General features: G+C 42.2%; 1 protein-coding gene across 2 annotated transcripts in view; it reads right to left on the minus strand.

Annotated features, from left to right (window-relative positions):
* Window positions 1–3,419: 3,419 nt before the first annotated feature.
* The window catches only part of MFGE8 (milk fat globule EGF and factor V/VIII domain containing), a 39,390-nt gene continuing 25,869 nt past the window's right edge, over window positions 3,420–16,940 (minus strand). The window contains exons 7-10 of one of the 2 annotated variants that reach the window (XM_070953623.1): window positions 11,877–12,021; window positions 9,549–9,733; window positions 8,144–8,299; window positions 3,420–5,260 (exon numbers count right to left, since the gene is read on the minus strand). In XM_070953623.1, the coding sequence (XP_070809724.1) occupies window positions 5,117–5,260; window positions 8,144–8,299; window positions 9,549–9,733; window positions 11,877–12,021 (630 nt within the window). In that variant the 3' untranslated portion in view covers window positions 3,420–5,116. Of the gene's footprint in view, window positions 5,261–8,143; window positions 8,300–9,548; window positions 9,752–11,876; window positions 12,022–16,940 lie in introns of both variants that reach the window. The other variant, XM_070953622.1, reaches the window with a different exon arrangement.

Here is a 16,940-nt window from a genome sequence, read left to right on the forward strand (position 1 = left end):
GTTCTTCAGCTTTGAAACGGAGATGAGCACCGCCCCCTAGAGTCGGGAACTAGCATGCATGTGCGGGGGAACCTTTACCTTTACTTACAATGCAAGAATCCGTGTCTAGTTCACACATCACCCAAACCATGGTTCGCTTGGCATTCACACACACCTTAGTCAACTATTAGCCATGGTTTACCAACATCACAAAGGTTTGATTCAGACAACACGTTGAGTCACATTATGGTCCCTTGGGTTTGGCCGAAAGGCAAAGTGTAGACTTCAGCTAGCAGTTGCTTTGGTTTCTACAGATTTTGAGGTCCAGATCAAAGCACTCCGCAATTTTTTTCAGCCCTGAACTGTCTCCAGCGAACGGTTTAATCCTCTGGAGATCTGCAGTGCATCTGGCAGAGATACTAAGAAAAGGATTTTTCAGTGATGCTATTAAGTTACATTTGGAAAGAAGACATGGCCTTTGCTTAGGAAAAAAAAATACTAAAGATAAACAGAAGGGGGAGTTGGGGAAATTCAATATTTTGACCACTGGAAAAGTAAAAAGGGATTAGCAAGAGATGGCTGGGTGGAGCATCTTGGTTCCCATAGCATTCTTCCAAAGTCTCTCATCCGTGAATTTGTTTGGATTGTTCTTTAAATAAAGAGTTTGTTATTAACTCTGAGTACCTATTGGTGCTTACCTTGCTACAAGGTTTCTCCACTGCATAAATATCTACTCTCAGCATCTTCCAGCACAAGACTGTCTCACTTCCACCCTGCACCGCCCCAAAACCCCCTCCAGATAATCTGGAGAAGATGCTCCTACTGCAGCCTTCCATATTCCCCAGCCAAGGAGAATTCAATCACTCACTTCTTACTCCTGAACTACATCTGCCCCCCCCCCCCCTATTTGCTACTTCTTGTACATTGGATTTGTTCCCTGTGCTGACACTCTCTGCTTGGCTGCTTTGAAGCCTCAAGGGTTCAATTGTCCTAGTTAAAAAAAAAAAAAAGAATTTGGAAAAAAGAGAGCGAATTGCCCTATAGTAAATTGTCAAGAATTTCCTGGTGTCCCTTTGTGACTTCATTGTGTGGAGAAGAGCACAAGGTGTGCTGCCCTTTGCTGCAATACTCAAGGGAATTATTGAACGTGGAGCATTGAAGCTCACACCTGCTCAACAGGAGAATCTTAGCTATATGGGATCAGTTACCAATGGCTGGTCATATCCTGCTTAAATGCCTGCCTCAAAGGGAAGACGGTTAATGGTTCTTGATGCTTTGTTCTCATAATGTTGCACCCCAATGTATTGACCGTATTGTGGTTTAATTTACCGTAATTTTCAGAGTATAAGACGCAGCTTAGTTTTTGGGGAGGAAAATAGGGGGAAAAAATCTACCTACCAGGTATTCATCTGACTAGCATCCTTAGTTTGGTCAGCTTCAGCACATTAGTTTGCTGGTTTTTATCCCCTGCTTGGAGATAAAAAAACAGTTTCTAAAGCACAGCTGATCTTTGGAGAGAGAAGCAATGAGAAAAGCAGGCAAAGCACGGAGACCGCTTCCCTCGCTAGCACCTCCTTAGGGCTGAAAAAAAGCTTCACAGCTGAGAGTCAAGAGGGAGCAGGAAAGCACTTCAGTTGCTAGCGCCTCGTTAGGGCTGAAAAAAGCTTCAAAAAAGCTACATTCAGAGTATAAGATGCACCCAAAATTTCAGCCTCTTTTAGGACGAAGTGTGTCTTATACTCTGAAAAATACAGTAATAAATCCCTGGTGGCCCAATGGTTAGAATGCAATAATGCAGGCAAATTCTGCCAAGCGCCAGCAGTTCGATCCTGACCGGCTCAAAGTTGACTCAGCCTTCCATCCTTCCGAGGTTGGTAAAATGAGGACCCAGATTGTTGGGGTGCAAGAGGCTGACTCTGTCAACGGCTTAGAGAGGGCTGTAAAGCCCTGTGAATATAAGGTATATAAGTCTTAAGTGCTACGGCTATTCATTTGATAGCTCAATCCATACAGGGATAGAAGAGTGAGAAGCCCTACACCTTTAGTATAAACGTGGGAGGGGATCACAGCTGGGTTATTCAAATGTTATATGACATCCTTTACAGGTAGCGTTTGCTGATGCGGTTTTATTGATTTGGTTTTCATGAAACAATTCAATAATGTTGTACACTGGTTAAAAGTGCACAGTGGAAGCAGTTTAAAAGCACTGGGTGGGTGGAGGGTCGAGGTGGGCTCAGAAAAGACACAACTACACCCCAACAACAGGAAGGATTCAACTTGTCCTCCAATTTAACCACCTTTTTAAAAAAAAACCATGATCGTTAAGCAAAGGATCTGGATAGCCAGATGTTGTTTGATGCTGCTGAAGGTATGATTGCAGGATTATATTGCAGGCCACACCATTGAAGCTGACAAAAGCATGGAAAAACTCAAAGAGGATGTGCAAAGTCAGAGGATGCAAAGTCAGAGGATGTGGCAAGTTCTGGCCCAAAGAATCACCAAACGTCGGATGTGACTGAATGGATATATTCATCATCAGCATCACCAATGTATGCCACCCAACTTTCAACAATGCTGGGCTTTGAGCCGTGGTGGCACAGTGGTTAGAGTGCAGTACTGCAGGCTACTTCTGCTGACTGCCAGCTGACTGCAGTTTGGCAGTTCAAATCTCAACAGGCTCAAGGTTGACTCAGCCTTCCATCCTTCTGGGGTAGGTAAAATAAGGACCCAGATCTTTGGGGCCAATAGGCTGACTCTTTAAAGCACTTAGAGAGGGCTGTAAAGCAGTGTGAAGTGGCATATAAGTCTAAGTGATATTGCTATGTAAAGCCCTATGAAGTAGTATATAAGTCTAAGTGTTAAGTGATATTGCTATGGCAGGCTATCTCTGCCTACTGCCAGCAGCTTAATCCTGACCGGCTCAAGGTTGACTCAGCCTTCCATCCTTCCGAGGTGGGTAAAATGAGGACCCAGATTGTTGGGGGCAAGAGGCTGACTCTGTAAACCGCTTAGAGAGGGCTGTCAAAGCACTGTGAAGTGGGATATAAGTCTAAGTGCTATTGCTAGTCCTATTGCTTTCAAAATGTTGGCTACGCCATACTGGTGAAGTAGCCATTTCCATCTCCTTCTTGCCTCGATATGGGAAGAAATTGGGCAGTGTTCTCCAAGCTTAGCCTGGCAGGACACTAAATGGGGACGGAGCTGACCATCGCTTAGGTAGCTTAAATTTCCAGAGATACAAAACTTGGACAAAAGTTTCAAAGGGTTTCTCTGAGTTTGTCCCGAAAGTAACCAGTCTAGGAAGATGCGTTTTCATTTGTTATCACCCCAACTCACTCACCCTCCCACCTGTTGGTTTTTTTTAAAAAAAAAAGCTTTTTTTTTTAAAGTTCTTTCTGAGTTCCATACATGGAAAGAGACATCAGAAAGCAGAGTTCTTGTTTTTAATATTGCCCGTCCTTCTTTAACACTGCATCCCATCGCGAAGTCACAGCCGTCATCGGAATTGCTTACAACTTTGGATTCCTTTGCTCTGGGGTTAATTACTTCCAGAACCCACATCCTCATTTCTCCCCATTCCACCCCAAAGCCAGCCACCGACTACAGAAAGACATATGTCCCAACCCTCCCCTCCCTCAAAGAACAGTCTGCATCTATTTGCGTTTTTCTAAAGAAAAAAAAATATTTTTTCTTCCCCTCCAGAAAATTCTGTTTCTTCTTAGCATCTCTGCCAAGTACGGAGTTGACATGACGGTGTAGAATCCTTGGTGGCAGCTGTGAGAAGGATAGAGGGGAAGAGAGAAAAACACTTCCGGTTCTTTCAGTCAGCAAAATGCCGACGTACTTGGGGGAGAGGAAGAGATTGAGTAGCTTCAGAAGAGCCTGGGTGGGAAGCTAAAAAAAAAAAGGCAAAACAGCAGGATACGTGCAAGTGAAAAATCTCATTCTCGTGGCTTAAAAAAAAAAGGAAATAAAGTTTCCAGCTCTCATGGTGGCAGAGTTAAATAGAAGCACGGGTGGGAATTGGCTGGAGCTGAGAGAATTGTGATGTACGTTCCTCAGGCCAAGATGGCAAAACTACCTGTTCCTTTGTCCATAAAATGCACATCAGCTGTCTAAAAACAGAATTCACGCCAGTGAAAAAATCTCATTCTCGTGGCTAAAAAAGGAAATATAAGTTTCTAGCCCTCATGGTGGCAAAGTTAAATAGAAGCACAGGTGGGAACTGGCTGGAGCTGAGAGGATTATGATGTACGTTCCTCAGGCAGAAGGATTAGCAAAGATGACTTATTCTCCCTCAGCAACTGGAGTGGAACAATATATGTATCTATGCGTACACAAAACTGGGCACATCTATTTAATTTTCAAAACTGGGATGGCAAAACTACCTGTTCCTTTGTCCATAAAATGCATATCAGCTGTCTGAAAACAGAATTCACGCAAATGAAAAATCTCATCCTCGTGGCTAAAAAAGGAAATACAAGTTTCTAGCCCTCATGGTGGCATAGTTAAATAGAAGCACAGGTGGGAATTGGCTGGATCAGCAGCTGTCTAAAAACAGAATCCTGGGAACTGTAATTTCTAGAGGAAGGGAGGACCTCTGCTAGAGAGCTCAAAGCTTCCCCAAATTATAGTTTTGAGGATGCCTTGGAGAGAAAGAATGACTGCTAAACTCACTTAAATCTACAGTGTTTGGTCATGCTCCAGGAGAACCCAAACCTTGGCAGGACTTTAAAAATAGAGAGCCCTGCCACAGAAAAGGGTCCTTAAAGTGCAGTGTTGGGAACCCATTGAGGAGGCCATACCGCGATCCTACAGACCGGGCAACCATGCCTCAAAGAGCCAGGCGCATAATTTGAGAAAGCAAGAAGGGGCAGAAAAGAACCAGGTAGGACATACTAAAATTCCTTCTTTCACCAGCTCCTGGTTATCACCTCTAAAAGCTTGGCAATGCCCAACCTGTGAAAGATAAGACATTCTTACGAACGGTGCAAAAATAAAAGATGGAGGAGATGATGATGATGATGATGGAAACTGAAAGCCCCACGGGATCTCTTGGGGGGGGAAGGGAAAGAGTATCCGTGGGGAGACGTGGAGCAGTCCGATTCTTGACACCATCTCTCCTATGGTCAACCATCTACTCGTCGCATCCCAGAAGTTCCAGTCGCAATGTGATGCGGTTGTGCCAAGCCTCGGGGAAGACGCGGACAAAGCGGGCATAGAAAGGCGCATCAAACATGTTCTTCTTGTGAGAATTGTTGTCATGGTTGCCTTGGAATATCTATGGGGAAGGAGGAGAAAAGAAGAGGTTGATTTTTAAGATGTTAGCAAAGGTCTCTCAAAGGTGCTTTTTTTTCCAAGAGGCAACTGGATTTTCTGTTGTTTCTTGGAAGACGTTTCGCTTCTCATCCAAGAAGCTTCTTCAGCTCAAGCTGCTTGGATGAGAAGCGAAACATCTTCAAAGAAACAAGAGAAAGTCCAGTTGCCTCTTGAAAAACAACACTTTTGGGACAACCATGACCTGTATGACTGAAAATCTCCACAGATGTTTAGCAAAGATCTGAAATTCTCACCACCCTTCACTAAACAAACTTTGGCAAGAAAGAGGCCTAACTTACTTACCCCACTGTCTGTCTTGCTTAGCATCAGAAATTTTGGGCTCCCCTTGCAGAGAGATGGGCGGCAAACCAATTTAATCAATAAAATAAGAAGTAGAGACCTTCAAATTTTTAGGTTCTATCATATCACAAGATCTAAAATGGACACCTAACATCAAAAACATCATCAAAAAAGCACAACAAAGAATGTTCTTCCTGCGCCAACTCAGGAAGTTCAAACTGCCCAAGGAGCTGCTGATCCAGTTTTACAAAGGAATTATTGAGTCTGTCATCTGCACCTCCATAACTGTCTGGTTTGATTCCACAACCTAACAAGACAGAGACAGACTTCAGAGGATAATTAGAAATGCAGAAAAAAACAATTACTACCAACTGCCTTCCATTGAGAACCTGTGTACTGCACGAGTCAAAAACAGGGCTGTGAAAATATTTACAGACCCCTCGCATCCTGGACATAAGCTGTTTCAACTCCTACCCTCAAAACGACACTATAGGGCACTGCACACCAGAACAACTAGACACAAGGACAGTTTTTCCCCGAATGCCATCACTCTGCTAAACAAGTAATTCCCTCAACACTGTCAAACTATTCACTAAGGCTGCATTACTATTAATCTTCTCATCGTTCCTATCACCCATCTCCTCCCACTTACAACTGTATGACTGTAACTCCTTGCTGTAGCCTTACGATTTATATTGATTGTTTCCAAGTATGATTTGATTGCTTTTTTGTTCCCTATGGCTATCATTAAGTGTTGTACCTTATGATTCTAGACGAATGTATCTTTTCTTTTTACATACACTGAGAGCATATGTACCAAAGACAAATTCCTTGTGTGTCCAATTACACTTGGCCAACAAAGAATTCTATAAAGTAATAATTGTGGTCATAAGTCGAGGGCTACCGGAATATGCAGATTGAGAGAACCAATTTAAAATCATCTGGGAAAGGGGGGGGGGAATCCAAGATAGAAACACATTTCTGCTGCCTAAGAGAGACATTTTACTTGTTCTTATGATGCCTTATATTCATAGACTGACTCCAAATATTTTTAGCAAGGGAAACCACAGGCAATTAGGCAAGCAACACCAGTTTAAAAAAAAAAAGGGAAATGTTAATAAAAGTCAAGTCTCTTCAAATTATATTTAACTCCAAGTGACTCTGTTGCTTTCTTGGGAACACTGTAGAAATAATTAGTTACTGGCTTCTTTCGGGATGTTTTTAAAACTCCCCCCATCTAGTTTACCACCCTTGGATTTCCTGATAGTCTTCTTTCCTTCATAGTACTAAGTAGATCTGACCCTGTTTAGCTATTTTTTAGATTAAGTGCTGCCACCTGGTGTGACAATAAAAACACTGGCACTTCGATGAACTTCGAAGAACACAGCCTTGGAGATGTCTATGGAGATTCTCAGCCATCCAGGTCATGGTTGTCCCAAAGGTCCTTTTTCAAAAGGACTTTGTTTTTCCTTGAAGACATTTCGCTTTTCATCCAAGAAGCTTCTTCAGTTCTGACAGTTCAGGATGAAAGAAGCTTCTTGGATGAGAAACGAAACGTCTTCAAGGAAAAACAAAGGAAGGCCAGTTGCCTTTTTGGAAAAGCATTTTTGGGGCATCCTGGGAGAAGTATATTTTGTCATGTATTTTATTTTTTTTCAAAAGGAAAACTTACAAACTAACCAAGCCAGGGCTGAGGAAAGATTCCAATATTTCATAATACGCCGTAAGAGAGAGGTCATAAAAACTTCTTCATCAAACAAAACAGGGGGAAAAAGAAAATGCTAAGGATTTGAAAGAGAGGACTCAGTATCATTGCAATTATTTCTTGAAAAAAAAAGATGGAAGTCCTATTTCATAACTTTTGTTTCCTTCCTCCCTCCTTCCTTCTCTCCCTCCCTCCCTTCCCTCCTCCCTCCCTCTCTCCTTACCTCTGTCCCTCTATCCCTCCTTCCCTCCCTTTCACAGAGAAATAAAATTTTGGAGAAACTGGAGGAAACATTTCAGGACAAGCATTAATGGAACAGTCTAAGAACTATTCCATGACATATAGAAAATGTGCTATGGTGAACAGTTGGATTATGAATGAATTAACAATATCCTGGTGTTGTCTGGTGGCCTAATCTTTTCCCTCTTTTTAATTATGCAAATTTTAATCGGTTTTTAAATGATTGGGGTGTTTTAATCTGTCTGGGCCAAATTGTTTAATTCGATTTTACTTTGTTTTTAAATTTTGTATCTATGTATTTTTACTGTTTGGCTGTTCACCGCCCTGAGTCCTTCAGGAGTAGGGCGGTATATAAATCAAATAAAGTAAGTAAGTAAGTAAGTTGTATCTTAGATATAAGTTGTTTTCATTTCTTTATATCTGTTGGGAACATTATAACTTTAACCAACGTTTTTGTTGATGTTTTTGTAACCGTTCTGCAAACTGAGCCTGTGTTGAATGAATGAATGATCAATGAATGAATGATCAATGAATGAATGGATGGATGGATAGACCCTGCACTGACTCCCAATCCTACAGAAAGATTTTGCCCAATTCTACCTTGATGCTGTTTGTCCTGTTGTCGCGGTAGAAAGTCCAGATTTTCCCATCATTGCTGTAGGCTACTTTGTAGGCTGCTACATATTGAATGTGCCCAAAATCTCGTGCTCCCTGCGTTATGATCCCAGTCACTTTTTTCAATTTCTGAAGATCAATCTGCAGAAAACAAGCATAATAATCCCACCGGTTGAAGAAAATCAATTGATCGGAGTAGAGCTGGAGGGCATCTTGGAGGCCTGCTAGTCCAACCCCCAAGCCAAAGACCCTATACCAGTGATGGCTAATCTTTTTGCCATCACGTGCTAGGAGGGTGGGTGGGGGGTTTGCACGCACATGTGCCCACACCCATAAGTATATGCGCCTCGCCCCCACGCATGCGCGCGTGACCTTCCCTTCCCCCCCCCCCCACTCCTGGCACGTGATGGCCCGGTAGGCCCGTTTTTCTATCTCACCTGGCTCCAGATCCTCTCTCTGAGTCTGGGGTGGGTGAAAACGGCCTTCCCCGCCCTCTCAGAGGCCCTCCTGTTGTCTGCCACATCTATTCATCTCCGCCCCCTGCCTTTTATCCCCAGAGCTAGGATGGGGCTTCGTTAGCAGTGGTGGCTCTTCTGCCCCAGGGATTGGCCCACAGATTTCCACTGCTCTCCTCTCCTCTGCCTTCTGTGCCTCTGCATGTTAGGCACTGAACCCAGCTGTTCCTCTTCCTCCTCATCAGCCACCTCCAGACCTGGAGGTGTTGACTCTTCATCTGAGGGCTTGCGGATAGCCTCTGTCTATCTCTCGGCCAGCTCCATTCCCTCTTCCCCCTCGGAGCTCTCAGGTTGCCTTGATGCTGATCCCGATTCCCACACCTCCTCCTTATCTGATTCGGCTGATAGAAGGGCTGGCGGCCAACAGATGCAAGGAAGCTGGATGGTTACAATAAGGACCACGTTTATCAGCCCTACCCCGCAGATTCCAGCTAAAACCATTTCTTCTTACGCCAGCTTTTTTTTTTTTTTAATAACGTTTTTATTGTGCATTTTCCTTTATTCTACATCACCGTTTCAATTTTGCAACAGCAGTGTGCTGGTTGCATCAGACCCTTTTTAAATATACATGATGTTATACACCCTAAACGCAACCCTTTTTCTCTTAATCATATAGTATAGTCTCTTTTTACATGCCTAATATTGTACGTCACAATTATATCCATTATTTCCATGGTTATACCATTGCAGTCTATACATCTATCACGATGTGTTTTGATTTACAGCTGCGTACAGTCCAATAATACTATTGCTTGCAGTGTATGTTCTTATGTATATCTTTGCACCTGTATTTATTTCTAGTTTGTGGATCTTCTTTCATTATTAATTTTCTAATTTTCTTACGCCAGCTTTGATCCCCTCTGGCAAGGACATACCTGAAGCCACTCGCCTGCCTTGTTGGTGAGGGCAGTCCAGGCATTGGATTTCCCAGTGTTATCAAGGCGGGCGTAGTAAGGGTGCCAAGACATCCTACTTATGCCCCAAGTCTTGTACACGCTGGAGGCTGTGATCTGCCGGTCAGAGATGTGATGAGACTTCATGCCCAGCGGATCCGAGCAACCTGCCGTGTTGAAATACACTGTAACACAACGATTTATAGACATAGTGAAAGGCAAGAGTTTGGAAGGAAGAAGACTCTCCCAAGGATGGTGGCTTTAAGGAGAAACCACCACCCCCCCAAAAAAAGTCCCACAAGAGGAAGATCAATTTTTAAAAGCAACAACAGACATTTAGATAGAAACCACCACCAGAGGGTGTCTTGATGATCGCTGATGCAGATAGAGGATGCTTTCAGGTTAGCATTTAGAATAACAGAGTTGGAAGGGACCTTGGAGGTCTTCTAGTCCAACCCCCTGCTTAGGCAGGAAACCCTTCACCACTTCAGACAAATGGTTATCCAACATCTGCTTAAAAACTTCCAGTGTTGGAGCATTCACAACTTCTGGAGGCAAGTTGTTCCACTGATTAATTGTTCTAACTGTCAGGAAATTTCTCCTTAGTTCTAAGTTGCTTCTCTCCTTGATTAGTTTCCACCCATTGCTTCTTGTCCTGCCCTCAGGTGCTTTGGAGAATAGCTTGACTCCCTCTTCTTTGTGGCGGCCCCTGAGATATTGGGGAGATTTATGCAGTAACAACCTACCAGAATCCTACACTCCAGATGAAGGATGTGATGTGCATTTATCTAGTTTTGTATTGACAGTCACTGACACTGGAACGGGGAAGTATTTAATTTTTTTGTATTTTCAAACCCATCTCCAAAAACTGTAAGATTAGTTAGCATTGGAAAGGCCCGGTCCTCTGAATGTGGCAATGCACCTCATCTGTTTAAAAAGACAGGAACTGGGAAAATGCTTGTACAAAAGGACATGCTTCCATGAAGATATAGAAATGCAAAGTATTTACAAAAATAGTTATTAAGTAAAACTGCAAATAGTGCATAGATTTGGGGAAATGTGCACCAAAGATATCTGTGTTTGGGTGCAATTTTTTTTTTTAATGAAATCAACTTAATAGATTTACAACTCTCTGGCTTTGTAGAACAGATGATTTTGTCTTCCAATTGTCATTCTTCTGTATTTTCCTACTAATTTCCTTTTTTTCTTTCTTTCTACTAAGGGCATGCAAATGTTTCATTTCAAGCCATTTTATTTATAACATTCATATAACCACTCCTCTTATAACCAACTCGGGGCAGCTCCCAATCAAAACAGCAGAAAAGCTATATTAAAACTATAAAAACTAAACAAAACAAACATTTAGTTTCACATTTGGGAGTGTGAAATTATTTCAAGTGCAAAATGACCTATTTTGGGCACTTGGGAATGGACTTGACACAGGATAGATCGCAAAATGCTTTGAAATGAAGTTTTTTGAACATCTCTACTTTCTACCCAGATCAGGGGTCTGCAACCTTAAACACTCAAAGAGCCATTTGGACCCATTTCCCACAGAAAAGAAAACACCGGGAGCCACAAAACCCTTCCTGTGCCTGACTATTTCTTGAGCGGCCACAAAACTAGAATATGTAATTGAATTAAATGTTCTGTTTTCTTCTGAAACTTTTCTTGTCTTGGATTCATCCATGGTTGGCCTACCAGGGGTTGAAAAGCTCAATAAATCACATGCCGGTGGGTGTCGCACATTGGCGGTTGTGACGAATATTTTGAGTGCCAGGGAGCTGCAGCAGACGGGTAAAAGAGCCACATGCGGCTCCAGAGCCACAGGTTGCTGACCCCTGCTCAAGACTGTCCATCATTCTAGCTTTCTCCATTTTCGGAGCAGACCCCCGAATTATGCAAAAAAGCTGACCATGGTCATCTATATCATTTAGACAGCTTGCAAAATTCTGCCTTTCCTGAGTAATTTAACCCCCCTCTGCAGGTGCCGTTTTAATTTTTATAATACACCAAGCTGGCCAATTGTCCCAAGCTCCAGGTGTCAAAAGGACAAGCTCAATTTTCAAGGGCTATTGGAAAGGAGGAGCGCTCCAAAAGGACGTTTTGGATTCCAGAGAACCTCTCCAGAGGTTTCCATAATCTTCTGTCAGCACTTTTGCTTTCCTCTGCTCAGTCCCCCGTTAAGTAAAAGGATGTCGCGTGGAAACAAGAAAACTATCTGAAGGCGCCAGAGCCCCCGTTGCCCAATTATCCATGCGAGATTGTGCCCCTCCACCCAAATTCATTAGACCAATGGGAAGCATTTACCATTCATTTCACAGCCAATCAGTTCAAACCGCATCGTGCAGCCACGATAGCACTTCCCTGGGTGGATTCGGAAATACTGGGCGACGATTGGAGAATTAAACATGTTGGTCGCTGGGGTATGTTTGTCTTGATTGCCCGAGAAAATCTGCAGGAAGGAAAAAATACAAAATGAAGAGTATCTTAAGAGTAGGAATGTGAATCCCTTTCCAAGGCTATACAGCCCTGGAGACACTGTTTTGCCATATATACCGTGTTTTCTCTAAAATAAGACCGGGTCTTATATTATTTTTGCTCCAAAGGACACATTAGGGCTTATTTTCTGGTTAGGTCTTATTTTTTTGGGGGAAATACGGTACTAAATGTACCCATCTGGCTGACAAGATTAACTGGAGCTTATTTTCGGGGTAGGGCTTATATTACAAGCATCCTGAAAAATCATATTAGGACTTATTTTCTGGTTGGGTCTTATTTTTGGGGAAACAGAGTACTTGTACAATAATAGCATAAAGGCTTGATTATGGAGCTTCGGTTAGGGATATGAGAATGTGAATCCCTTTTTGGATACACGGATAATTTGTCTTGAACCACTTATACTTTTAAGTCAACTTTGAAAAATAAGTATGACAGGAACATGGGTTGACCTACGGAGATGCAGATTAATTTAAGTTCCTAAAGCCCAGTTGGACTCAAAAAAAAACCATGGAAACTATTATCCTCTACAGCAGGGGTGTCAAACTAAAGGCCCATGGGCCAGATCCGGCCCACGGGGTTCTTAAATCTGGCCCGCAAAGTTGCCCTGGAAACAGCAAAGGACCGGCCCACTATGCCTCTGCCAGTGAAAACGGAGCTCGGGAGGGCCACTGTTTTCAGCTGCAACGGCCTCCTGCAACCCTCTGCCAATGAAAACGGAGCTCAGGAGGGCAGCCATTTTCAGCTACGATGGCCTCCTGCAACTGTCTGCCAGTGAAAACGGAGCTCAGGAGCCCGTTTTCAGTGGCAGAGTGCTCAGGCCACCACAGGCGCCCCTGACACGAATGACATTGAGCTGGCCATGCCCACCATGGCCACGCCCACCAGTTCCCCCCCCCATGTCAAACATAACCCTGATGTGGCCCTCAATGAAATTGAGTCTGACATCCCTGCTCTACAGCAAGCAAAACCAACGCTTAATTATAATATATCAAAAAATATGAGGGAGAGGGTTGAGAAAAGAGCTAAACTAAGAATCTGGATCATACAACTAACAAGATTTAGCTGATCCATATTTTGAAACATCTAAGAGTGCTTTTGGATAACAAGGATTCTTGGAAGAGCATCAGAATGACATTTTCTAGGTAGCACTACTGGCATCAAGCTTTTTTTTTTCACCAAAAGGGGGAGCTAGTTCCTACTACCCCGCCTAGTTTTTCAAAGCTAAACAAACTCAGATTTTCTATACAATAGAAGTTGGTATCTATAGTAGTGGCCAAAATTGTGGAAACCTTTTGGGAAAAGTGTATTTTCTAAAATTAGCTAATAACACCACTTTTTTGGGAGGGAATAGTACGTATTTTTTCTATGGTGATAATTTTTTTTTTTGAATGATGGAGATATATATACGTAGAAATATAGAATACCGAAGTAATTTTCTTTTTTCGTAAGGTTCAAGTCGCAAGACTTGATTTTAATGTATAGTTTGTTTATGTCGTGTATTGTATGTATGTATGTTTTTGTTTGTCTATCTTTAATAAAAAATTATTTTTAAAAAATATGGTGATAATTTTTGTATATTTCATCTTTTCTACGTGTTTCACTTTTCTTCTTTATGCTGTAACTGCTATTCTAATAGCAAATCCTTCATAAAAGCTATTGCATTACATTCTTGATTAAATTATCTTTCCATTGATATATAATTTTATGGTACTACTCCAACAAGTAGTGTTGGAGTGTTATTAGCTAGTTTTAGAAAATACACTCTTCCCAAAAAGTTTCCACAATTTTGGCTACTACTGTATATTAACCAAATATCTAACATCTCCCACTTTTCCTAAGTTGAACAGGGTTTCTTTTGGACACAGCATAATATCTTGCTATCTTCTTTTCTTGCAGAACAGATACTCAATACCGTCTTTACTTAAACAAACTTGTCCATGCAATTCAAGAGAAATCAAAACTGTCATTCACATACTGTTGTAATGTTTACAGGAATACAAGGCAATCGATCATTTTGTATATCTTACAACAATATTCCGGATGGACAGATCTTTGGTGTACAAAGTATTTACCTTCTGATCCTAATGACAACACCATAGGCAAATGTCCTGTGGCAGAATTTAAGACACACCAAGTACTAATATCCCCGATTGATCTATATTTATTTGTTCTCATAAGCTTTTCTATCTTATTGCACATGGATCACTGAGCAAAATAAAGATTGCATTGTACTACGGTAAGCTGCATGCGTAGGATAATACAACTCAACAATGATACTATTATATATTACTGCTTAAAAATAAGTAAAGATAATCCCTATAATTGATGAACTAAAGAACATTAAGCTTTGCAACTGGTTAATGCAGAGAAATAAAAGCCTGTAACTGACAGATTTTATGACCCTGTAATCCTTAGAATCGGGCTGACTGAATGGAGCTGAATGTTTACTGGCCGGATACCCTTCCTGACGCCTATGCAGAGTTCGTAGCAGATATTTTCTCTTTATGCCCAGAGAGAAAAATACCTGCTGCTACCTAGAATTGAACTCACAGCCTCTTGATTGTGAGGCGAGAGCTCCACCTCTAGGCCACCACGCCACTCCTGTAACTGGCAGATGAATCAAGGTAAAACAATATTCATTTGTTATATTCCACATTAAAAGATACAACATACCATTTTATATATATTCAATCCATTAATAACAGAAGCTTCTGCGCCCATCCTACTTTTGTCCCTTTGGTCCAAATTAATGTATTTTGTGAAATGTTGGTGAAAAGCAAGTCAAATTATACGAAGCTAAACATAACTGTTCATGCTCTCCTGGTTTTTAGTGCTTATTAAACTCTTGTGATTTTTAATTGTTTTTATATTTATGTTTTTATTGCATTGTAAGATGTCCAGTGGGATAGTGAGATGGGGCGGCATATAAATGTAATAAATAAAATAAAAACTAGTTAAACCCAGTTACAGCATGTGGGATTTTAGTATTTTTAGCATTGAGTTCAAGAAAAAAAGACTTTTCTTTGTAATATTGAACAAGAGAGCAAGGATGCAACAGCCTGGTTAATTTAATCAGATCAACAAACTTTGGCTGACTGTTGTAATGTTTATAGGAATACAAGGCACTCGATCATTAAAACTTAGTCCTGAGCAGGAGTGGGCTTCAAAAATTTTAGCAAGAGGTTCTCTGCCCAGTTGCTGGATGGGCATGGCCATGGTGGGCGTGGCCTAGTCGGCCTCCTGCACCATGGCGGGGGAGGCGGGCGTTTTTGCCCTCCCCGGGCTCTAGAGGCTTTCCTTGAGCCTCCGGGAGGGCAAAAACGGCCACCCCAGGCTCTGGAGGCCCTCTGGAGGCAAAAATGGGCCTTCCCAAACTTCCGGTAGGCCTGTTTTTCATCCTCCCCGAGCCTCCATGGGCACCCTGCACTTATCTGCATCCAAAACGGGCCACGTGGGGTCTCCTAGGAGGGGTGGGGTGAGCAGGGCCAGCCAGGAGTGGGATTTGGGGGTTCTCCAAACTGCACAGATTCTTAGCTAGAGGTTCTCCCGAACCCCTGCGAACCCCCAGCAGCCCCAACCCTGGTCCTGAGTAAACATGATGCTGACAAATTCAGATGACAACTTTTTCTAACAGTTTCACCAGTTCTGACTGCTCATTGATGCTGGGACTTGGGAGAGTAACTTACATAGCCTTTTTTTTTTTTTTTTTAAGAATGAGGTCAAGGCAGCATTCAGCTTTTAGAGGCTACACCCCACGTGCCTCAAATTAATACTGGAACTAACTCCCTCAAAGGTGCTTTGTGTCTTTTTTCCCCCTACAAGGTAAGAAGAACTTCAATGAGGCGGAGGGGGAGAGAGAGAGCAGAGAGAAAGAGAAAGGAAGCCCAAGAGGAACTGACAAATTCAATGATGCTTGAAGAGAAATGTGCTTCTGATTATCTTGCTAGCCGGGGCTTGCAAAAAAAATAATTAAAAAAAAATTCAGAGGTGCTGGATTTCCAAATATTTAACACCAACTAAAGCTCTTCAAATACCCTCAAGCTATAAACTGAGTGCTACTGGCCCATCTGGAGCAGGGTGAAAATTAAATATAATTAGCGTTAAGTATAGGGGAGGGCAAGATGCTAGAAAGTCAGTCTATAGGAATGGAATTCTAGTAATGCAGATACTAAGTCATTCCCCCTCATATCCCCAAGGCTTTTAAAAAAAATAATTGTGGAAAATTTTGCTCCTGTTTGTTTACAATATTACCTAACATATAATTTTCTGTACAAGAGAAAATTATGGTGTAGTGGTTAAGGTGCCAGCCTAGAAACTGGGAGACCGTGAGTTCTAGGCCCAACTTAAACCCAAAGCCAGTGGGGTAACTTTGGGCCAGTCCTTCCCTCTCAGCCTGGGAAGCGAGCAATGGTGAACCACTTCCAAAATCTTGCCAGGAAAACTGCAGATACTACTATTATAATCCAGCCAGTTGCCAGGAATTAACACTAACTCAAAGGCACCCACCCACCCCCAAAAAACCTGACCCTCCAGGGCTCTGAAAAAAAAAATCACAGAACATTTTGTCCCCATGTATGTTTATAATATTTCATACTATAGAAAGAATTTCTATACATCTTACAACAATTTACACCATCGCTCAGATAAATTGCCAAGGCCTTTCCCTTCTTTTAAATGCAAATCACACTACTTTACACATGTAACTCACACGTTTTTCTGATGGGAAACTTTTGTGTGTGTGAAAGACAGAAAGGGAGAGAGAGAGGGAGGGAGGAAGGGAGGGAGGGAGGAAGGGAAGGAAGGAAGGAAGGAAAAAACAGAAAGAAAAGAGGAGTGGAGGAGAGACAGAGGGAGGGAGAAAGGAAGGAAGGA

This window comes from Pituophis catenifer, unplaced genomic scaffold (assembly GCF_029215685.1).
Source record: "Pituophis catenifer annectens isolate HBS135680 unplaced genomic scaffold, rPitCat1.0.hap2 SCAF_14, whole genome shotgun sequence".
Lineage (NCBI taxonomy): Eukaryota > Metazoa > Chordata > Lepidosauria > Squamata > Colubridae > Pituophis > Pituophis catenifer.